Here is a 25,434-nt window from a genome sequence, read left to right as displayed (position 1 = left end):
TAAAATATCCGTTTACGTAGGAAATGAACATGTGTTGCAGTTAATATAATTGTTTGCTTAGTCAGGGGACAAATGGCGCTGATAAACAAGTTTATATGTAATTGTGAATGTTGACACTCCACAGTGTAGCTTGCTACCTGATACTGTTTGCTATAGTTACCTGTGTGTGCCCTGTTAGCCACGTAAACTGCTCCTGCTTGGTGTTGACGTAGCAGGAGCAGCTAGCTTGCCTGTCCTGTCAAGCTAGTTACGTTTGATGCAAATCGGGGGTACCAAGTCATTGAGAGCCTGCCTAATAAAGCAAGACACCCTGAAGACCGAACTCCATCGAGGACATGAACAATTGTGACTCAAAATGCTATAGCTGGACTTGAACGTGTTGGTTTCCTGGTCCTGTTGCATTGAGCGGATGATGAAGCGGGTCATCTGGCTGATATCAGGATTAAACAGAAGAATGATGAAGCTACTTTTTGCCCTCGCTTTGATCGCCTACATTGCCTGTAAGTACACCAATTTGTGTAATGGACCGTCTCTCACCTGTTTAACTGTCATCATTCCTATGACTGTTTTTATTTTCAACCATGACAGCCAAACTGTTTACAGTATGGTGTCAAGTTTACATTGACACCATATTGTTTGGTGGCCAAGCCCACACATTTTAACTTGCAAGACTGGTTGGTTAATTGGAAAGTCATCCTTAGCCTTAATTCCTCAATGGAATCCTTAGAAAGTAATTATTAGCTGCAGCTTCATTGGTATTAGACATGAAGTAAAATGGACACAGCACAAATGCAGTGTAGTCCATTAGAGTATATTTCTGAACTCAAATATGTGTGCAAACTTACCAAAAGTAATTAATCAGACTGTCAAACAATGACTTTTTTATTTTATTTTTGATCGTTAGAAATGTTGGTTTGGCCTGCTTTGCTGAACAGAGTGGTTGTTTTGAGGAATGTGTTGTCGATGCACAATGAACATGGTGTTTGTAAAAACCCATGATGTCATCTTTTGTGCCTATCAGGTGATATGGCGACCAAGTTTTAATGACTGCATATGGCAGGTATTTGATGAGAGGCTGTCCATTTTATTTATTTGATTCTCATCATGGGTGATAATTTGATCCAGGAATGTTTTGTAAGGTTGAACTGACATTTTAACTGTGGCTGACAATGATAAGTTGTTTCAGCAGGGCTGTAGTCAACAGCGCCTGTGCTAAATCAAGGACAAGTCCAAGACCCAGCAAAGTCAAGTCTGAGTTGGGACCAAATACGAATGGACTTGAGACAGACTCAAGACTGAGACTGACAAACTAGAGTCCTATCCTCAGACCAAGTTCATACTAGGATTTAACCAGCATCTTTTCAGTCATTTGTTATTGTTTTAATTGTTTTATTCTGAACTATGATATAACCTCTAGAATCATTCATAACAGTCGCCTGGATTTAAACGTGCATTATCAGCAGTGTACTCTCTTCTGGGCAGCCTATAAAGTGAAATTTTGTAACGTAGTTCAACTTGCAAGCAACTTGTGGTGATCTTGGTCCAAATTCAGTTGAGCTCACTGCACATGCTGGTATCAAGTGATTACACTACTGTAAGTTATATCAAGTCATAAATCAATTTCTAACTGCACTTAGCCTATGGCTGCATTTATGTTACACTTCACAGACAGGAACACAAAGAAGATGAATGTTAACAGACGTCATTATTTATCTATCAAAATAAAACATGTGGAGGAGGTTTACCTTGCGGCATAACCCCCCTCCTCTGAATTGAAGAAACACACTTAAGTTTAATATAACCATAGTCTGGGTAAAGGTTATCAACCAATTGTGTAGTCAGACTACACACGCAGATGATCTGCCCTAGAATACAAACATCTAATCAGCAAGATTAGAAAATAATGGTGCATCACGCATCATGCAAAATTAAGATTAGCTGTCTTGATAGTGGGAAATACATATCAGCCATCTTTCTATCTATCTCTTTCAGTGTTTGAATTCTGAATGTCCATTTTATAGGGAGTAAGAAAGGAAAGAGGAAGACAATTTATCTCCCAGTTCTCTCATTTATGCTCTTCGGTCTCTTTCTGTCTTTGGCCTTCTACTCCAGTTCTTCCGTCAAGTGAATTATGTTGAGCGTCATGTTAGCCGTGGCACATTTCCAAACAGTACAGTTGTAGGAGCAGAGAGAAAAGAAGATAACTGCTGGAGCTTCTTTTCCTCATGGTCTCTTTAGCAGTTTTTCTCTTTGGCTTTGTTATATAGACTGGTATTGCTGAATGTGACACTACACTATACATGCACAATGCATTCATGATGTTTTCTCTTTCTCTCTTCCAGCTGTCTGGGGAACATATACGAACATGAGGTACAGTGTTTCATTTCCGTATTACCTAACTGCTACCGTTCTCCATGGTAACCAAACTCATGATTCTGGATTGAACATTTTACCTTTTTTTATATGATTTTAAATTATTTGTTTTTACATCTGATTCCCCTGACATATAAACTACTCAAACAGCTTTTTCTGAATGCCGTGTCTAATATTTAAGGGTGGTGAAAAATAATACATATTTAATCTCTTGAATGGTTAAGTATCAATGCGCAAAAACTCCCTAATCAGAATTCAGAGGAGTTCCCAAGCACCTGGATTACTCTCCTCTATGAAGTCTTATTTTGTGGGAGTAGTGAGGAGTCCAATGACGTTATTTACTGAACATGATGAGTGCGGTTTTAATCAGCATGAGCCATTTTGCTCCTTGATATTGTGTAGTTTTAACCGTTTGATTATTCAATCCTGAAAAGAGTGTGTGGTGCTTGATGAAAAAACACACTCTATGTATTCTTCCTCATGACAAATGCTTCATGACAGGATTTTACTGTTATGGATATTCTCTGGTCATAAAATATGAAATATTAAAAAGTAATTTGACACTCAATCATTGAAATCATTGACCAAACCCATCCAATCCTGAGCGCTTAATTCTCATTGTGGACTTACACAAAGTACTCCAGATCTGGCACTGTGATAAGTGCAAGCTGTTAGCAGCAGACTGGACTGTAATTAGATTGTTGCATACATGTATACACATTACGCAGCACAACACAGCTTCTCACCTCTCTCAGTGATAGGGGAGCGGAGAAGTGTTAGTGAAGAAGTGTTAAACTGAGAAGTGTTGTTCTGTGTCTAAAGATCACAGCTGTATCTTTTCTCTTTGCTTTGAAATGCTTTGAGAATTCATACAGTGATTGTGCTGATTAGGTGTATGGTAATGACAGAAGACTATACATTTGTAAGGGTCCTCCGATCAGGATTTTGGGGGGCCATTCACAGATCGCTGGAAGCAGTATCGACCGATCACCAGGTCTATTTGAAGCCTTCTATTTATCGTGTAGCATTATTTATTTATTTATTTAACTATTCTTAACAACATAGTATAATTACAAATTAAAATTATGAGACGAGAAACTATCATGAACTGACAACTGTTTATTTATTGGCAGACAACATGTTTCACTCTCTCTCTCTCAGATTCTCTGTTATCGACAGCTAAGTGAGTGATGGTTGAGTTGCTCTCTCTCTGCCTTAGTGCTAGCTAGCTTTAAAACTCAACTAATCTTCAGATGCCTGATGAGGTTCGTGATGTTGACATTTTTTGGTTGCCTTCCTCCTCGAGGGATTTCCTTGGAACGCACCTTGCAAATTATTAATTTATTGTCTTTTTCAGACACCTGGTAGAACTGAGACTGATGAAGCCATTTTAGCGGCGTGTAGAGAAATTGTCTCGTTTTGCCTCATCTGATTGGCCTTTGTAGAAGCCAGCGATCCAACTATTTAGAATGACTGACGGTCGATAGTGATCGGTGGCCGATTGATCAAAGCACACTTATTGTATATTATTAGCACACATAATTTGTCAGCCGTTAAAGCTCCCGTACCATGGTAGCAATCCCTTTAACATCTCGTGTTTTTTTTTCATGTGTTTTTACCCAACAGCATGCTTCAAATCAAGACTTATTTTCTGGCCTTGTGATTATGGCTGCCACCATCTCATCCCACCTTGTCTTTCTCTCATCATAGATCAATACAAGAACATGGAGAAATGAAGATTGAGCAGAGAATTGATGAAGTGAGTTCTACTCAGAAAGCTGTTATCACCCTCTCGATGTGTTGTTTTTTTTACAGGTTCAAGGAGCTCTGCTGTTTGTTGTCAGCTGGTATTTCTCTTTCTTATGCACAAATTATTACACATATAGAATACATGTAACAACAACATACATGTGAGGACAGTCTATTGATTTACATTAGTTCACAACCTCTACATGCCTTAGCCTTTCATAGATTTTTGATTGGTCCCAAAAAATCAGATAGAAAGCTGAATTTTTAAGCTGGCCTCGTTATATGTTGTAACTTCATCTTTTTATATCTTCGATTTTCACACTGCCAACAATCTAATGAAATATAAATGCTACAAAACTTATGGGGCCATGAAATGATTAAGAACGTTACAATGAATTGCTTTTTCATGGTACACTAATTCTGCTACTGCCCAAACTATGAGTTAAGCAATTGTCTGTTTAGGTTAATATTAATATAATTAGATAAACTGACAGTTCCCCACAATAGAAAAATGTGGAAATGTGTGTGTGTTTTTTTTGTTTTTTTTGTTCCTGAGGACATTGCATGTCTTTATTGACTGACAGATTCCCCACAGTGGAAGCATGTGTCCTCAGCAGATGGCTGTAGGCATGTTACAGGATTAAAACTCTGAGCTTTCTTTTTTTCCATTTGTGATGGAATCATTCAACGAGTAAATAATGTTGACTTGACTTCCTTTTTATATACACTTTGATCGTGCAACTCCTACCCCTGACTTAATATTATTATTTCTGGTTTAACATATGTCGTGGGAAGTTTAGGAAAAATGTGTTGTATTTTCCCACTACAAGATATTTATTTAGATTTTCTTTATTTGTTCATAGTTTGGCTTGATGTGAATGTTCCTGCAAACAGCAAACTTTACTAAGTTTTCCCTCAGTCTCATAGTATGTGGAAAATAACTTTTAGGGTGCCTTCACACCTAATCTGTTAAGTTCAGTTAAAATTAAGACGGGTCCATTTGCCCAGTTGGTACGGTTCATTTGGGCCGGTGTGAAAGCTGTCAGTTGAACCCCGGAGCGGACCAAACTGAACTGAGACCACTTACCCAACCCTAACCCTGCTAATATATCCGTCAAAAGCATCGTCAAAACTGTCCAATTAAAGAGATAGCTGTTTGTATAACTTCATGTTCACTCTTGGTTAATTTTTAAAAACCCTGTGTTAACACAAACCAGACCAGAACTAAATGAATCAATGGGTCATTTTTTCCCTTGGTTTGGATAAAATGAACCGAACTACAAGCGTGAAAGCACCCTGCCACTGAAATCATGATAACATAATCTTGATAACAGGAACATCAGTTCTGACCTCAGTACCATCATTGACCATATGGTCATGAAACGGGTATTGAATTGCCTTCTCTGCTGTATTTAAAAGGTCTTAAAAAGTATTCAATATAACTTGAAGAGCCCTGCAGAAACCCTCACAGCCCCTTACTCATAACAAATATGACACATAGTATAGTAGTGCTTGTACACTTTGTTATAGGCTCCATCATGCGGCACAAATTGACAAATGAAGCTTATGACCCGTGTCCTTTAACCTTCATTGTTTATCTTGAAATTCAAGCTTAACCACCGGCTCTCTGTAGTTTTGACTCCACTTCTATCCATGATACTTTGGCATTCCTTGCTGCCATCATCTGTTCATGTCTAGGCTTAAGTGAGTGGGGGAGGCTGGGGTCTTTTTAAGGCAATACATGTAATCTGTGACAACGGGATATTTGACAGGAGGATAAAGAGGACCTTGCAAGTTGCTATTTGGATCACCATTTCATTTGCATACGTCAGGGCTAACTTACTGTTGCATAGCCCAAAAGGGAGAAGTTCCCATATTTATTCTAATAATAGTTGAGGTACATTTGACAGGTTGTTCTATGTCTTACAGTTTCTCAGTCTTATCTCTGTGTTTGAAGGTGGATTAGTTCGATTTTAGAGGGATTCTTTCCCCCATGGAATTCATATATGTTTGTGGGGAAGAGGTACATTAATAAATAACTTAACTGGACTTAACCATACCCTTACATTAACATGCACGTGTGGTTACATGACCTTTAAGACACACTGTAGGATCAATTTACTAAGCATTGACTTGTGCTCTCATCTCACGTATCGCTCACTTTTCATCTCACTTTAGGCTGTGGCTCCTCTGAGAGAGAAGATTCGAGATCTGGAACAAAGGTGTGTATCCCTTTTTTTATGCACAAACGTGTACACACACATACACACTCAAAATTAGTAAGGGGAAAGTGTTGCGAAACCTGTCTGCAGACTTGTGTACAATTAGTATCTCTTCTCACTCTCAACATAAGCGTATTTTCTATATTGCAGTACCATGCTCAGTGAAATGTTAATGGGCTATTTATTACAATTAAGACACAATGTTATATTTATGTTTTAATTACTTCTTTAATTGTTTTACCCAAAGTCATCTAATTTTCATTCAGAGCAAAACTAGAACTCCTAGAGTGGGACTACACCATGTAAAAAATACCAAACATGAAATTAGTTATTAAAAATGCATCATTAGACGAGTTTGAAATCCATGGAATCACGTGACTTGCGCATAGCCAGCTATCCATGAATGAAGCCTATATCAGCTGTTCCACTGCAGCTACTGATGGCACATAAATTCTGCTTTTAGAGGTTAATTATTTCACATCGAATGCTAATGAGGAATAATAAAAAGCCACTTTTTTAGATGATTGCGTCCATGTGAACCCCATGCTCCAACTGTGTGCTTCTTTCTATAGACCTGCAATATGCCACAGGATCACTTAAAAGGAACGTACTGTGTATCCTTGTGATCCTCGTATAAAGCCACTGTGGAGTGCTGCAGGTGAATTGTATAGAGCATTGTGTCAGCACAGCTTATCGGCGGATGAAGCCCCTGATATTACATTTTGTTACAGCTACTGATGACGCAAAAATTCTTCTTTCAGTGGTAATTTGAGGCATGTTTGTTATTTTCGTAGGTTTGGCCAGCATTTCTAGCAGGTGTGATAACATTGCGCTGCAATCTTGGCATGTGGCAACATCTCTAAATCATCAATCAGTCCAAATCATTAATCTAATTTTTTAATTGTAGTTAAAAGGTAAGCCTAAATTATAGTCAGAAAGGTTGCTGATTTAAAACCACGCATTTCATTCAATAAATCCATATATTTATGTTAAAGAAAGATACAGTAAGACACCATGTGGCTTCAGTGCCTGCTAACCAGAAAAGCAACCTCAGGCAAATCGATTCACTTATGGTCTGACAGCAGAGCTTTGAGGAAAAAGGTAGTGAAAGCCCATTTATTTCTTTTTCAGGAACTGGATTTACATTTAGATATTGTTCTGTTTTGCCTGCATTTTTCTTCTAGGTGTTCATCACTAAGGAATTTATCTTCTCTTTCTAAGTTTTTCTCAGAAATACCCACCTGTGAAATTCCTGTCAGAAAAGGACCGGAAGAGAATTTTGGTATGTGACAAACACACAATTTCAAATGACAATCACATTTACAACAACTATTATACTGAGGTCATAACCCTGAGTTGAGCCACTTTGTCACCGGCTATGCAAATCCCAGCAGAAATGTATGACTATTCTCTACATTACACCTAAACATAAGAATGTGAGTAGTGGAACATGCACTAGTGGCACACATCTTAAACTTAAGTGCTGCCTGAGAGGGTCACTACTGGGGAAAAAAGCCCCTTGCAGCTGTTTTCACATAATTTTACACAACCTGGATCTTATTTTTAGCTATGCTAGTTGGCAATGTGGCTCTGAAATACTGAAATATCTCAACATCTCGGTCGATTAGCGTGACTGTAGACTCTTAGTCTTGTTGTAATGTTGGTCATCATTCCTATGTACTCACGAAATGTATTGCTTAGATCTGGGAACACTGTAATGTTGCTAAAAAGAAGTTAGACAAGCCAAGAAACTCGAGCTGTCAGACGATCAGACAGGTAAGAACATATTTGGAGTAGAAAATGAAGCCACACAGTAAAACTATTGCCCAAACTGCCAAACCACTGAAATGATGTCTGGTCAGATTCATAATACTTATTCTCTCTCACATACCAAGATTTGAAATTAACATTTTACTACTTAATTTTGGCAAAGTTCTTGTATGAATGCTTGTGTTTTACCGAAATGTTTGGCGTCTTTTGTTAAATGGAAAAAAAGGTTTTGTGGCAAAACCTAAAGTAAAGTAAGGTGTCGAAGTATTCTTTGGTATCAGTACTGAAACAAAAGAATAAAGTTTCAAACAATACCCAGCCCTACTGACTGCTTGTGTCTTGCTCTGTCAGTCTTAAAACCTTGAAGTTTTTCAATAGCATACGTTTTCTATTTTTCTTTGTGTGCAGTAGTCTCCAATTATGTTCCATTTAGCTGCTTCAGTTTCAGGGTCCTGGTATTGTGAATGCTGACTCACTGTCACATTGTTGGCTTAATGGGACACTTAAATAAAAAAAACATTTTCTTTTAATTGTTAACACACTCCACCCCACCTACCCCATTTTCCTTGATAGACTACAAGGCAGTTTTTCATCGATCTTATAAGAAATGAACCCTGAGAAGGATAAGTGTTATTGCTAAAATATCCTTTACTGATGTTATCATACCTGTGTATTCTTCCACTAGATTACTGGTGGGGCTGGTTTTGTTGGTTCCCACCTGACTGACAAGCTGATGATGGATGGCCATGAGGTGACTGTGGTGGACAACTTCTTCACTGGAAGGAAAAGGAATGTGGAGCACTGGATTGGCCATGAAAACTTCGAGCTCATCAATCATGATGTGGTGGAGCCTCTCTATATTGAAGGTGAGCGAGAGAGTAAATGTGGGAGGTGATGAATTGGTTACTTGCTGTGGGGGATCAGGTAGCATATCCGAGTTTCTCAAAGCTGGGATAAGGCGCTGTCCAGCTTTCTGAAACCAGGATATGGTGTTTACATGCATAGAACGTATAACCGGGATAATCCAAAAACCCGATCATAATAAGTCAGTTAACCAGCAACAGAACTATCTAACTATTCCAGTAGTGGTTGCTACTAGCAACAAGACACCCAACTGACACCAACTGCCGGTCACTGAATACTTAATCAATGTTAAAATGGTGACAGGATTTACTACCTATTACAGTTGCAGATATCCATCATCTTAGAATATGGACTGAAAACCTGTCATGTGTCAGCCTTTCAGACAGAACGATAAAAAAAGCTTACAGAGGTTGCAATGAGAAATGAAATCTAGTGGAATAGAAGCAAACACAGAAGTGGGTTGCGATTTTGGCTCTCTGTTTGAAATATAATTAGTATTAATAATTTTAATAAAATAATGTATTGCTGGCGGTGTATTGGATTTCATTATATTGTACACTGTATATTGTATTTAGTATAGTTGTTATAGAGGCTACATAGTGTCAGTTTCAGTTTTAGTTTTAGGAAAATGCATATACACAGTAAAAACACAAAATTTGAACTTAAGTATTTTTTTCATGCTGTCTAAATTCTGCCCCAACCTCCATACCACAACAGATGGAAACAGACAAAATACTACGGCATACCACACAAAATATCGTAACAAAACTGTACCTCAGTGTGGTCAAAACCTGTAAGAGGCTGTCAGAATGCCCAGAGAGTTAAATATAGAAATGTACCCAGGTTTAGCTCACAGTTAGAAACTCTGCTTTGACACCGTTTCCATTTCTCTATGTATCGTCACTGGACAACAGCCTGTTCTTCTGATACGGTCACCTCACAGTGTAATTTCTCAGCTGGTGCCCACAATTGCCCGTAGGCACCTATGGAATCGGTGATGCTAGGAATATCCTGGACAAATCCCAACGCTTTTTGGTGGATGTGTATTGGGTATATAGACCTGATCCATTTCTGATCTTTTGTTTGTTTGCTTTGGGTATACCAGCTGCCCAAAGCACCTTGTTGAGCTCCGTTAGACTCACAGACTGCAGGTGGATGCGTGGGGTGGAGGTGGGGCTTTTGAAATGAACAGCAATCGCAGCAAGTGATAGCAGCATTTTTTTTCCCAAAATCAGAAGCGCAAGAGCAGGCATGGCAGAGCAAAAGAGAAAGCTGAGGAGTGATGCAACCAACCAACTGCAAAGGATGCATATAATAAAATAAAATGTGTCCGATTTCCTTTTAATATAGTCACTGTTATAAAAGAATGCGTTTCACATAGTCCGGCATGCCAGCTGCGTAACGACTCTCACAGACTAGCTAAAGACACAACAGCAGCAGCATTAAATCGTAAATATGCTTAGGGTTACACAAGCTCCAAAAGACAAGCTGTGAAAATCCATGACCCTGGTGAACACAACAGCATGATATACAGTTTATCCCTGTGTGTTTGTTGTAATAAAGTAATGTTCCTTCGTGTGATATCGTACATTCTCACAGCTTTGAGTGCCATCTGGTAGTCTGTGATGTTATTGTGGTAATGTTAAAACAGGGGGAAGATGAGATTTTTGTGATGGTGCATTGAAGAACATTTAAGGTGGAAGATGTATTTTAGCGAGGAAATTAAGTATTACAGTAAATAGAGAAATGTTGAGAGAGAGAAGATGGCACAAGCTATGAAAGTGAAAATGTTTTGAGTCATGGAGCGGTCAAGGCTTCAATAGCAGCTGCTGAATTCCTTCAGCTTGAACAGAGAAGAAAGGAGTGGAGTGGTTAAGAAAATGGGAAGATGATAAAGAGTGCTATAGAATGGGGCAGAGATGGTTGAGGGACAAAAACGTAGTGAAGACATAAAAGGCGATTAGATCTTGTAGTGGATAAACGCATAGTTCATGTGCCTGACCCATATTTTCAAGACTTAGACAAATTCTCATAAGGTTCTTTCAAATTATGAAAAATTCACTCAGTAAGTACAAAGTAGTACGTGAGTGTGTCACAAATGTCTGTGCTCTGAGCTTCATCAAAGTGTATATATTGGCTTCCTTCAGTAGCAGACATTAGGTGCAACAGACAGACACATTTTTGTCTGTCTTCCTCTCCCTCACTTTAAATCTATTATTCCCATTTTTTGTCTTTCCAGTCCTAAATATTCCGTCCCGTTATGCTACACCGTAGACCTCCAAGGCATCTGAAAAGGCATTAGGATCAAACTTCCTAAAAGCATTTAGAAAAACAAAACAAAGGAAATAAGTTTCACTGTCGTTACATTTTGCTGAAACAGATGTGGGTTTCAAGGTGAGATGATTTAAGTTTCTCCTGCGTTTTACAGTGGACCAGATCTATCACCTCGCGTCTCCAGCCTCTCCTCCCAACTACATGTACAATCCCATCAAAACACTCAAGACCAACACCATTGGCACTCTCAACATGCTTGGTGAGTACATGCTACTGGTGAAGTTCATATAAGGGTAGGACAGGCCTCAAAAAACAAAGCTTTTTTGATTAATTGTGCTTCTTCACAAAATACTGTGAGTAAGTATTTTCAAGTTCTCAAGGAGATTTGGTCTATAATGATCTGTTTTCATTAATTGCCCCCCCCCCCCCCCCCCTTAGAGTTCTAAGTTAGATAAATAATGAACGAGACGAGCTTCCCTCTCACTAACAATGGTGTATTTATGAGAGCCATTTTAGGACATCTTCTGTAGACATAGTGAAAATTAAATCTGTATCCCATGAACCAAAGCTAACTTTAACAATATTACTATATTCAGATAAAGTATTGTCAAAGCACTGTATGAATATTAACAAACTTAGATTATGTTAGTATTTAGTATTTTTTGAATAGACAAATTTAGTATTTTTGTAGTGGAGCCTTAGCAGTGGTACAGTATGTGCTGTCTTGTTTCTTTCTAGTCTATGTTTTTACTTTAAGGGAGGGTTAGATAAGAAGACTGTTCTCACTGTGTTGTTTGCCTCTAAGGTCTGGCCAAACGTGTGGGTGCCAGACTTCTCCTTGCTTCTACTTCGGAGGTTTATGGAGGTAAGAAAGATGCCTCGCTCTCATCTTTAAGTGTTCTTTACATAACCAGATTGATCTAGTGCTGGTTCTGCTTTCCAGTGACTTTGTGAGCTAATGGTTTAACTCAATGGACTTTTTTAGACAGGATACTTGATGGATGTGTAGTGATATTATGTGTGACCAGAAATGTCTATGAACCATCCTGCAGCCCTCATTAAAATGTAGACCTGAGACTGCTGCAGCACTCATATCCCAAGACATTTTTTAGATTCTAAACACCTCACCTATCCTTTTTGATTCTACTTTGGGTTGAAAACACTCATTATTAATCATGCACTAAACCTTTCACTAACAAGGCCAACGTTAGCGTTTCTGACACTGAATGAATTCTTAATAATTTTAGGAGGCCAGCTGTCTGCCACATCTGGTTCTCTTTTCGCGTTTTTGTGTTTTATTGTAGTCAGTCGCACATGGACAGCTGTGTAAGTGTGAAGTGATGATTTGTTCGGGGCTCTCAATTCAGCAGCAAAACAATTATGGGTATCTTTGTTTAAGAGGCAGTGTTTATGGCCCTAAATCACTATCTTTACTCGTGCTACAACAACACAAACTGAGATAGTGATACCAAGCAATCACAGAGAGAGTCAGGAATGACAGAAGAGGGCTTTATCCTGAAAACCAATCAGAATACGTCATTGAACCTAGCGTGGCAGGTCAGTGATCCATATGTGTATTGCACCAGTTGACGCTCTAATCTATTGAGTGCTAAAACACAGCACAAGTTTCTGGACAGACATGCAGTGAATATGTTCGTATGTGTGTGTCAATCTGCAAGATGGGAAGTATGCTATTCCAAATCAGCCTTTTGTGATTCTCTGTGCAGAAAACTGAGTCCCTTTGCTTTTAAAAATGCTTTTAAAATGTTTGTGATTCAGATCCAGAGGTACACCCACAAAATGAGGAGTACTGGGGGCATGTGAATCCAATTGGTCCTCGAGCATGCTACGATGAGGGGAAACGTGTGGCAGAGACCATGTGTTACGCCTACATGAAACAGGTATCATCACTGTCACTCTACAGTATGCATTTGAAAAAAATAATATTTGGATTGACGGTTATGTCAGTCCCTGTGTAGTTTGAATCACTGGATGTAGGCTTTTGGGATAAGTCTGCCATTGGCCGACTATTTCAGTCTGAATTCTCCCCTTCCGCTATCGGCTTTGTGCCGCCCAGGACGATGATTGGTTTAAAGAAACCAGAATGATAATGGGTTGAGCCAGACCTTTCTCCGAAGAGTGGAGATAGGTCTGGCTATGCAAGTCCCTGTGTGACTTTCATTAATAAAATACTTTGGAGCAATACCACAATTCTGCAAATGTAGCCACAAGCCAAAATTAAAATGCAATAAAAAAATCAGTAAAATAATCTACACAATTTACACAAAAACTCATGCAGGTTTATTGGCGACTGTCACTGCTCTGTTGCTGCTATCGCTGTTCTTATAAGACTCACAACTGTAGTGATCACAGCTATGCAATAGAATTACGCAAAACTTTCATGAAAAACAAACAAAGTTAATGTATTTTAGTCATTTCATATAGTTTTACGTAAAAGTGTGGTCGATTTCTGGGATTTCTCGAAGATAATGAAAATCTTGCTCCACACAGTCATGTCCGCCTCTCTGAAGTTGAAAAGCAGGACTGGAAGATGCCACCAATATTAGAGTCTTTGTTCATTTGACATAAAATTATTTTAAAATGTAAATTATTTGATTCATTTTGTCTTAGATCTGTACAATATTATCACTAAATATATATGTTTTATCAGGAGAGAATAGAATAGGATATGTAATCGTGCCCCTTATGTCACCAGGTGTCTAACAGTAAAGTTGGAAAATGGTTCAAAGGCTGTGAAGAGGCTGTTTTTCAGAGGATAGTTTGGCATCAGTAAAGATATATCAATGAATCATGAGTTAATGATTACAGGTGTGGTTTAATGAATAGAGACGTTTTGATAATTTTTTTTCCTGTTATGACTTGATTGACATCAGCCTTTGATGATCGGATATGATTGACTCCTCTTGCCTTTCCTCCAGGCAGGTGATATTTATTTATCTGCCGCGTCTCCTGCTCCTCCTCAGCTGCTCATTATTTTTTTTTCACACTTACCGGGGAAATTCTCGGAAACGGCTGGCTTTCAATGTCCAGCTGTCAGTCGCTTGTGCACGGGGACGAGAATATCACACATTACATCTATTGCCCAGTCATGTAATCAAAATTCATTAACATTTAAAAACTGATGAGTGGAGGTTATGCAAAAACGCATGTCTTAACTGCTTCTCAGACAGGAAGCAAATATTATAAAGATGTAAAACTGTGTATCTTCTATGTAGTTGACTTCAGATTTCCAGTTGATATGATGCATTTAAATAACAATTTATCATGTACAAGGCACGCATACACAGCTATATTTAAAGCACTGGTTCATAGGATTGAGGTGCCTCCTTCTCAATGCTATAAGAAGAAGTAGTGTAATGTAGGGATGTAACTTAATGACAGACATTTCCTGAAATTGTTTTTTCTTATTTCAGATAGAAATGCTAAAAATATATACTTGGAAGTTTTGTTGCTGATTTATTAAGGTTTATTTATATGGTGAGCATTGGTCTTTATATACTCTTCTTAATTGTCATTGAGTGTTTGTGCGTGTGAAGCAGTGACTCAATATATGTGCAGTTGTAGATGCTTCAAAGACATGTAACACATCCGATTTAATTAAGCATTTTAATATGTATGGCATAAATGAAAGAGCAAAGAATTGTTTTCACAGCAAGAGCAACATGGCACCAACAGAGCTAGCCGGCACTACTGTAGCAAACGTTATTATTGGTGTTGCTTTCTGAAATTAATAACTATGAAGTTATTTTATCTTATGATGAGGGCTACCATGACTTGAGGTCCACCCGTCATGTTATTCTGTGCGTCAGAGCCAACATTCAACATAAAGCCAGGGGAAGTGGAAGTATTTTCTCATTAGTTTGACAGTGTTCCTGTTAGAGGCAACAACTGTACCGCTCATACATTTTCATTCACCAAGTCACACAGATTCAGGCCAAGCATTTAAACCTCATAACTACAGTATACAACAGGCGAGCAGATCATGTTCTGCAATGGTGGTAAAAGATGAAAGCCCACATCTTTGTGACATTCTTTTACACAAACACACACAGATAGACATACACAGACACTTGTCATCCAGGGGTTAAAGTGTCACAGCCACAGTCTGTTCTTGAATGTTTTTGTGTGTTTGTGTGAGAGTGCTGGGGCTGATTGCATAACCATATTCCATGATTTAAATCAACCACAGAGCTCTACACTTACATGTTGGAAAAGTGAACTTTTTTTAATGGAATAACATTAATGCATTTGTAAACATTAGATATACAGTATCCACATCACGCAGATGCAAACACACTTAACTGAGGCTTTTTGGAATTATTTAGTAATCGGGACCCAATAAAGGACAGGACTGCATCGGGCTTCACTAATGCATCTGTTTTCACTTGTGGTTTTCTGACCACAGACAGCGCAGAGCCTGTTGATTGTTTCTAGGGTTTGCAGTTAGGTTTGGCGTTTTATAGCATTTTAGTTCAGCACCAAACCAATGCTCATCAAATCCGAAACCATTCAGATCCCTTATCTAATCAATTTTTGGTTTAGCTTTCAACTTTTAAAAGTAACGAAAGTTCTGAAAAACTCCAAGATTCAGTTGAAATCTGTTGGCTGAGAAGGCAGAAACGTTTCCGCTTTGAGCGAATCAGTGTTCACAGTCTGTAGATGCAATGTGAGAATGTGATGAGCAGCATAAGAAATGAAGTGTTGATTAAATATGTATCTGACACATTGAAATCGCGTTTTTCACAATCTTCATGCTCCACATACTTGAGGTCTTGATTCAGAACTATTGAATTGATAAGCTTAAACTATTGATATTACAGGAATGAAAGTTTGACTGGAATATTTGTAAAGTGTCATGAGATGACTTTTGTTGTGATTTGGCACTATATAAATAAAATAAAATTGAATTGAAGACTCTGACTCCTCAAACTGACTTGACGCAAGATCACTTCACCAGTGAGCACACGGTCCACTTGTGATCCTACATCGGTGTTATACAGTCTGTGTAACAATCTGTAACAAGTGTCATATTGGTCTTGTGTCAAGTTGCCTTTTGTTGTGGTTCACAGTTGGCGTCTTAACCCCTAAGCCATGAGGGCGCCCCAACAAACAAACATTTTATTTATTTACAGTAAATTATTCCAGTATGGTTGCGTACTGAAAAACAGAAATAACTGGGGAAAAAACACAGAAATAACTGGAAAAAAAGACACACAAAGAACAGCAAAATCAATATTGTCATGTCACATTTACACATAGTGGGTAAGTTAATCAATTTAGTTCCTGGAACTGTTTGGTTTAAAAGCCCTATTTTCTGGTTATTACCTTGACATTTTGTGCTTGCATTCATATGTAAGCAGGTTACGTTTGTATGTTTTTTTCTTTTTCTTTGTATCCATGCGGGTGGGATGTGTCTCTCCCAGGAGGTGTCCCAGTAGTGTAGATGCACATAGATTGAGAATGTAATAACCCTATGGCGATGCGTTTGCCTATTAGAATATATAACATGCCAGTCACAGATCATTGGATGCAACAACAGATGTACAGGATTTAAATGGAAAACAACACTACACATTCCTGTGTGGTGGCAGGCAATACTATTATAATAACTGTTGCCATTGACATACTGCTTTAAGCTGATTACTTTCGGTAATTATTAACCTGCTCAATTAGGCGTGTAGAGTGTGACAAAAAGACTGAAAGAACCTGCCCAGGTGTGTGTATACTGTGTATAACTGTGCGCACACCATCTATTACATTTACACACACGCCTACCATGACCTCTTCATCATGTTGTCCTCATTGTGTCCTTGCTCTTCACCATACTGAATGTGTTTGCGGGTTGTGACCATTGAATTTCAATGTTCCACATTTTCAAGAGAACAATCTACATAATTTTCATGTTTTTATTCATGTTATATGACCTAAAATGGGTCCACATCCCATCTGAAGAAGTATGCCCTGATGTGCGAGGCTGACTTATGAAGGTCATGGATTTTTGAAAAGGGAGAGTTTTTTTTGCATCAGTGATTATCCATCATGGAGCTGGCCTCATTTATTTTTCACTTTTTGTTGGAGAGTGTTAGGAGAGTCTAGTATCACACTGGCCTGGGCAATATTTTGACAACAGTGGGCAGTTTAATTTCCTCTGGTACATTCACCAGAGTTAGCCTAAAGGGCTCATTTTCACCTGTTGTCCCTGGCCACATGTTGAAAGGCACAAATGAAAATCCCATTTGTTGCAAAGAGTAACGTGTGGACACATTTCCAAGTGACACCATCTTGACAAGCACACGCAGACCTGGGACAGAAATGTAAACAAAATGACCTATAGGGACGAGATCATAATTAGGAGGATAATTGGGTCAGAGAACAGATTTTGATAAAATGGGAGATGGTTTTGCCTAGAAATGGGTGAGGATGAAGTATCTGGGTTCAGGTAAAGGGCTCACTACTGAGTGACAAGTGTTCACTACTATTCAGTAAACGAACTAAACCGTAAACAGACTGAATAATTAATGCTTTGCTGTTCAAGATACTGTATGTTTTGCTCACAGGAAGGAGTAGAGGTGAGGGTGGCAAGAATCTTCAACACGTTTGGCTCCCGAATGCACATGAACGATGGACGTGTCGTCAGCAACTTCATCCTGCAGGCTCTACAGGGAGAACCTCTCACTGTATGCATTTTAAACTTTCTACTGATAATATGCTTTCGCCTCATTTGTCAGGAGACAAACCTCGATAGGCTCTTTGCAGTACTAGCAGCGTGAGGGTTTATACACTGAAGTAGCCGCAGTGAGGTGGTTGTATGCATCTTAAATCATATAAAAGAAAATGAAAAGTGCTGCCACTCTTCTTTGATTGAACATGATTTTAACTGAGAAGTTAATATTATTATGTGTTATATGAAATTGATTTTGGTGCACAAAACTGAAAATGTGAGAGAAATACAAAAAGCTTGTTATAAATTGTTATTTAGATTTTGTTAAAAGTAAAACCACCAAATTACAATGACTTTTGAGTTTTAATAATTTGAACATGATCATGGCAAAAATAATCAATTAGACTTGCAGTAGTATTTTGAGTAGAAATTTATTTTTTGACACATGGTAATACATTCACCTTCAGTATGTGCGTCATGCAGAAATGATAATCAGTTTTCTGTTGTTCTAGGTGTATGGTACTGGTTCCCAAACAAGAGCCTTTCAGTATGTAAGGTAAGATTGCTAAATTAAACCTGTTTTGTTTTGTCCCTGAGATGCATCATTCTTCTCTTCAGTCTGTATATATCTGAATATTTGTCACGGAAAACTCTTGTTGCCTACCCACCAATTAGGAAAGAATATAACAATACATTAACTATAGATGTAATTAATTATGAATCATGTTAAATATTTTATAGAAATGATCACTATTATAAGTGCCATGGCAGTAAATGTATTGTTAGTTGTTACTTAAAAAATATAAATGAAACAAGAATCATCCATTAGCGATACATATTTACATATTTTATAAACATATTCAATGATTCACGACAGGAGAGTTGCAAATACTTTTAAATACCTTTTTTTTTTTTCTTTTTTTTTTTTTACACTTCTATAGAACGCTAAGTATTTTTGTGTGCATTGAAAAATATTTTTGTGGAAGGAGTCATTTATATATAAATCCCAAAATATATTTGTGAATCCTTCTGTGCGCATTCATAATATCGAGACTGATCTGACTCCATATAAGTTGGACTTTGAAGTTTATTATTAAATACCAACGTGTCCATGTCTTTCTGCCTGGACGAGCAGGAATACGCACATATGGCAAGTTATTTATCAATTTGTGTGCCGGTGATAATGAGATTAATTTGATCAGTTTGAAGAGAGATCAGAGACACGGAGCATTTGAAGCTCCCCTATCTCTTCAAAGCATTCACCTGATGCCCTGTATGACTTTAGTGTTGTGTAAACAGTGAAAAGTCAAGGTCTTTGGTAAACCCTCAGAAAACCTGAAAATACCTGGGCAAACTTGTATCATTTCCTTCATTACTAATACTTTATGTTTAAAACTATTCAGATCTAAAGAAGCATTCTGTTTTAATGACTTAATTCATGGTCATGCTGTGTGTATTATATACTTTTAATATAAAATCTTCATTTAGATACCAAGTGTTGCAGAGATATGTGGTATTATAGGTCTTGAAATACATACGTTCTTCCACTGTGCATATTGTTCCATGTATTGTGGATGTGGTATCTCTCAGTCTGGTTTTAAATTAACCTTTATTCCAAGGTAAGTTCCATAAATGAACTTCATATACTTCTTTTGTGCAGCTGTTCTTCCACATTTGTGAGTGATGCAAGTGTGTGATGTCATGTAATAAACAACAGGGAGAGCAATGTTGTCTCAGGACAATAGTCTTTTCATGCTGGCCTTCAGGGTGTGGTTTCAGCTCTTGTTGTTTAATACAAGTTGGCTGGGCTAGAGTTAATGCTGTGTATGTTTACTGTGATTGGTCAATGATATTGACAAGTGAGTACGTTGGGGAGAAAGGGCTACTTCACCCTTTATCTAGAAGTAGGAGAGATCTGTTTTGTGTTTGGGTTTGTTTACACACACGTCCACATTGTGACTCAGTTATTAAAATTCACCATAAATATATTGACCCCTCTGTACGCCCAGCTCAGGGGCTTGGTGGAAACTGGGCAAACAGAAGAGCACAGACCGGCCTACCTGTAGCCCCTTGCCTTGATGTGCATGTGAGCATGTGGGTGTCATGATTCACACTCCTGCCAGTGGATTCACAATATTCTGCCAGTGGACAGTTGGTGGTGATAATGCACCAACAAACATAGCCAAGGCAGTGAGTAAGGAGATTGTTAGCAAGCAAACAAGGATGTCAACAATGTAAAGAAACGTTGAATGTAAACATAACTTTTGTTTGTTTACAAGAAAACTCCACAGGGCACCTTTAACTACCCCACTAACTTCTGCAAAGTGGATTAATTCAGATCTCACGAAATCTTCTGACCAGATGGCATTACAGACAACATTACAACAATCATAACAACATTTAAAGCCAAAATCCATAACTTTTAACTATCCCTTTTGTATGATGGGATTTGGTTAAAAACTAAATTTGTATTAAAAACATATTTATATATGTATACCTTTATGACGGTCATAATGTTCATTTGAAATGTTTTATAGAGGTGTTGATTCAACTTTATGGTCATTTTTGAGGCTGTAGTCTATGGTGCTGTTGTTCTGTTATTCAGCATACCCTCATTGATGTAAATCAGATGGGCAAAATACATCTCTCGCTATATTATGTATATATGCATGAATGCAAATTTGACATTTGGGAGAAAGTAGAGCTGACTGATGTGGATGTGGTGCAGCGTTGGGGATTAGATTTTTATAGTAAACGTGCATCCACTATTGGTGAGGTAGCCAGTCATATTATTGATTATGATTATCTCTATGTCAAGGTCTAATGCATATTGACGGAATTACACTAATTAATTTTGTGTGTGTGTGTGTGGGCAACATGTGGTACAAAAGCTGGGAAAATGAGGCACGATGGAAAATCTCATTAGTCGTGATCTTGATTTCTCCTCTAGCTTATAATTGCACAGTATATGTATAATCAGTAATTTATTGATTTTGTTGTAAACATGAAGGTCTAAAAACATTATTATGTATAAACAAAATTAGGTATTTTTTAGCCTTGCTAGTGGCATGGCTCTAGGGCTCTGTCAGTCAGTTGGTCCAGGCTGAAATATCTCAACAACTAGTGGATGGACACATTTACGGTCCCCAAAGCAGAAATCTTAATAACTTTGGTGATCCTCCAACCTTTCCTCTAGCGCCAACTTGAGGTTTACACTATCAGCTTTTTTATGTCTTGACAACTATTGGGTGAATTGCCATGAAATTGACAGACCTTCATATTCCCCCCAGGATGAATTGTCATAACATTACCATCAGCCTAATTAGCTTTAAGATGGTGAACAAAAAAAACCTGCTAAACATCAGCATGTTAGCATTGTCATTGTTAGCATTATATAAGTACAGCCCATGGACTGTATAAAACAAGTGGACTTAGCCACCCATTGGTTTGTGGACTACCGTTTTTTTTGGCATTTTGGCCATCGTCATCTTGTTTTTTTGTTTGTTTTTTTAGCCAGAAGTGACCATATTTGGACAAGAGGGTGGAGAACCCGAGAACACAGGTTGCCGTGGTAGCGTCGTGTCAATCGCAAGGCAGCCACGCCCTAAAGCATACCCTGCTTTATCATGTATATTACTCTAAATGGGACCATAATCTACCAAATGAACATCATGCTGTTTTGAAGAAGACTTGAAACGATTGAGACCATAAACTCATTAGGAAAATGCTTACTGAGGTAATGCATTGAGTGAGAAGTAGGGTCATTTTCTCATAAACTTCTAACCTCTTTTTGCTACCAGTTGAGTTTCACCCTGCTGGCCATTTGAAAGAATACATATTTAAGACACTTCCGTATTGGTTTCACTTTTCAAACCCTGAGGTTGGTGCTTGGTACAGCCTCACGGAGCCACTCGCATGGCTGTAGACTCTTTGTAGTATTGTTTAAAAATGTATGCGCTGCATTCTGGTTCTGCTTTATATTCATTTGTGGTGTCACATAAGCCCAGGTGGACCGGGTATAGCTGTATACATGACACAATAATCAAAAAAACTTTCAAACCTCTGTACAGACTATGTTTTCTAATTAGCGATTAGATTTTTGAGGGTTTATAATGTTATCATGGTGTGTTGGAGGAAATGAGAAATTAAGAGAGTACATCCTGGAGCTGCCATGTCTCGCCTGGCCTTGGAACAGTTTGTTCCACTCTGATGAAGTACTAAATCGACTGATTGTGAACAATTGTGGGTCTGTTTCAGCTGAGAAATTTTTACACATATATATACATAATGTTTTCATATACAAATCTCTGCAGTTCATGTTCATGCAATGTCCCAAAGCTACAGAGTGGAAATTAAACGATGACGCCTTTGCTTCTGTGTCTGATTTGTTCCCCAGCGATTTGGTGAACGGCCTGGTGTTGTTGATGAACAGTAACATCAGCAGTCCGGTCAATCTGGTGAGTTCATCTTACCTGGCTCTGCTTCACAAATGAAAATGAAGTCTGTAGTAGACAGTTTAGGTGAGTCAGTTTATGTGTCTGTCTCTTGTTTGCACTGATTTGATGGAGGTTTATGAAATGTGTTTGCAGGGGAACCCAGAGGAACACACCATATTGGAGTTTGCTCGTCTCATCAAAAGTCTCGTCGGTATGGCACCGGATCGATCAAGATAGTTTTCATTCTGCGTGTTTCTGTGACTCTTGACCCTTGCCATCTCAGTCCCTCTCCCCCTCTCTTGCTTGACCCGATTATCTCTTAACATCCTTCTCCCAATTTACTTGTCCTATTGTCTGTTTCCAGGTGGAGTTATGCTTCTGTGTCATAGAAATGTAGGATTCAACCTCTTTATTTAATGTAGCAATGGATGTGCCTTCTATTATCAGGCCGCGTCTTGCAGTCATTATGCTGCATACTTATATTATGCCATTCACTGCGACAATGACTGCAAGGACAAAGTTTGCACTGGAAATTGATTTGCTAGATAACTAAATATTATATAACAAATAATATTATATTTGTCTAGCGCCCCCACTGACATCAGACCATTTTTGAGGAGGTGCACCTCAGCTCCAGTGGTACCTCTGCACCAACACATGAAGCCACAACACTCTGACACAGAAGCATCAATCTGCCTCGACTCATCTCTCTCCTATAACCGTTTACATTATAAGATCATCAGCAGGATTAAAAGTCGGAGTAATATAAGAATAACTACGTCCTTCCACACTGTCACACAGTGAGCCGAAGTCAGATCCAGTTCCTTCCAGAGGCCCAGGACGACCCGCAGAGGAGAAGACCTGACATCCGAAAAGCCAAGATGATGCTGGGCTGGGAGCCGGTGGTATGTGTGACACACGACAGACTCACATACCCGCACACGCAGACTGTAAACATAGTGTGAAACACGTCTTTTGCCCTCGCGTGGTGTAACAATGCTGCAGGTCCGACCAACCAGTTACAACAGCTGATAACAACAGAATGAAGCCTCTCATTCTCTGACTGCTAAGAAATGTTGCCCTGTAGATTCACAAAGACTGAGATGTGTAACAGACATTTTTTCTTGCAAGCTGATGCTGACATTTTTAAACAAAGTGAATTAACGAGATTAAATCATTATTACAACATTCTCTTGATATCAGTATGTGACTTATTCAGTATTCAAAGCCACATAGTAAAAAGTTAAACTCAGTTTAGTTTTTACTGTTTTATGTAGTAAATCCCTGTCAGACGTTATCTAAAGTGTAGAGTCTGTATAGCCAAGACTTTTGAGGACAACATCGATATTTGAGAGTTAAAAAAAATCATGACGATATATTGGCCCACTTTTTTGTAACATTGAGTGTTGCTAATAAAGATCCCTTATTTTTGATTATTAAAGAATTGTGACAGTGACATGTACTGAGTGTGACATTTTACAGATGAAGACTGAACTTGTCTTTGCTCCCTGACGGACAAACTATGTAATGATGACACTTTTTCTAAAGTACCGCAAACATGCAGTACCTTTGGCATTTTTTACTGTAATTTCTTGCTACTTGCTCCAACATATACAGTATGTATACCCCACTGTATCTGTAAAGTTAACATCTGTCAGGCTGATTTGTTGTGTATGAACTGTATGAATGTCATGCTGTGGCAAACATTCATTTAGACACAAGAATTATAACCCACTATACATATCTCAATATGAGAATTATATTGAGATATGTATTAATAGCAGGTATTTTTTGTACATATTTAATATTTTGAAATAAAACTTCAGTATTTTCAGTTGTAAGTCCATCATATGAACTCTATACTGAAATGTATGTTAATTATTTAGTGTATTAATTTTAAGGTGAGTCCAGCTCGTTAAGGCAGACTAACATTAGTTAAATTGCCGGGGAAACTCCTATTAGATAGAAAGACAATTAATTCAAAATTTACAAAGAATATTATTAACTGACTAAATGACTAATAGCATGTTACACATTGTTCCGCTGTGTTTGGAGAGAAACCTCCATCAATATCAATAAGAGTCGTATATATTTACAGTCAATATGCGACATATTAACTGATCAGTGTATCAATATGTTAATGTGACTGCAATACTTAGTGCCATTTGTCTTCATGTTGTGTCTTGTGTTGGCAGGTGCCCCTGGAGGAAGGCTTGAACAAAACTATCCAGTACTTCAGTCGGGAACTCGAGCACCAGGCCAACAACCAGTACATCCCCAAACCCAAAGCTGCCCGCATGAAGAAAGGAAGACCCAGACACAACTGAGGTCGTGTTTCCCACCACAGACTCTCCTAAAACACAGAGGGATGTGAAGACTCCTCAGAGGACCCTTGAAGAGCGACTGTCTCTCTCTCTCTCTCTCTTTAATACACTGTTGAGCGGAGCACTCTGGGACATGGTGTCTTTTTTGAGAAACAGAGACAACTTTCTCTTAAAGTCTCTTTAAAAAAACAAAAAAAAAATATGTGTTGCCTTGTGTCGGAGCTGCAGCTGTACCGTGCGGTAAGGGCTTCCTTACGGGAGCTTACCTGTTGGATGGACAAACCTGAATCGAAAACAGAAATTTGAGGCAAGAAATCTGAAACCCAGCCTACCTTTTTCTTGTGAATTTGTGCTTTTGCTATTTAAATCGCAGACATGAGAACCTTGCAAACAGCTCGTACTGTGCGTCAGTGCTTTCGTGTTTATTTTATCATGGGTGTTTTGTCTCCGGAGATGAGCTATCTGACTTTGTTTTTCCACTGGATGTTTTGTCCTCTTATCAGTGGCTTGCACCAGCACCCTGTTGTCTGTTCATGCAGCGCACCGCAGGGCTGGGCAGGTCTTCTAGAAAGACTGTTACAGCATCATTACATGTTTATCAGGACATCGTTGTGTTCTACTTTGTGAAAATCTCATGTCAGGATGTGCATTATCAATTTCAGATGAAGATGCTATTTTAATAAAATATTTCCAATATTTTGTGTATGATATAATTAGGGAAAATAGATAATGTGTGTGTG

At 38.4% G+C, this 25,434-nt stretch overlaps 1 protein-coding gene across 4 annotated transcripts; it reads left to right on the top strand.

The window, feature by feature from the left end:
• The first annotated feature begins 186 nt into the window (after window positions 1-186).
• uxs1 (UDP-glucuronate decarboxylase 1) lies at window positions 187-25,390 on the top strand. 4 transcript variants are annotated; one of them, XM_070914510.1, is made up of 15 exons: window positions 187-500; window positions 2,343-2,366; window positions 4,065-4,132; window positions 6,301-6,344; window positions 7,566-7,626; window positions 8,800-8,980; window positions 11,407-11,511; window positions 12,058-12,117; window positions 13,032-13,153; window positions 17,831-17,950; window positions 18,447-18,490; window positions 22,331-22,391; window positions 22,524-22,581; window positions 23,172-23,275; window positions 24,566-25,390. In XM_070914510.1, exons 1-15 carry the CDS (start codon window positions 410-412, stop codon window positions 24,695-24,697), a joined length of 1,275 nt encoding a protein of 424 aa, XP_070770611.1. In that variant the 5' UTR covers window positions 187-409; the 3' UTR covers window positions 24,698-25,390. The 4 variants fall into 4 exon arrangements, with proteins under 4 accessions (XP_070770611.1, XP_070770610.1, XP_070770613.1 ...); XM_070914509.1 differs by having other exon boundaries at window positions 2,343-2,370; window positions 4,084-4,132; XM_070914512.1 differs by lacking the exons at window positions 22,524-22,581; window positions 23,172-23,275.
• The last annotated feature ends 44 nt before the right edge of the window (window positions 25,391-25,434 follow it).

Source organism: Enoplosus armatus, chromosome 11, assembly GCF_043641665.1.
Source record: "Enoplosus armatus isolate fEnoArm2 chromosome 11, fEnoArm2.hap1, whole genome shotgun sequence".
NCBI lineage: Eukaryota > Metazoa > Chordata > Actinopteri > Centrarchiformes > Enoplosidae > Enoplosus > Enoplosus armatus.
The sequence above is the reverse complement of the archived record's forward strand: the minus strand, read 5'-3'. Positions and strand labels throughout refer to the sequence as shown.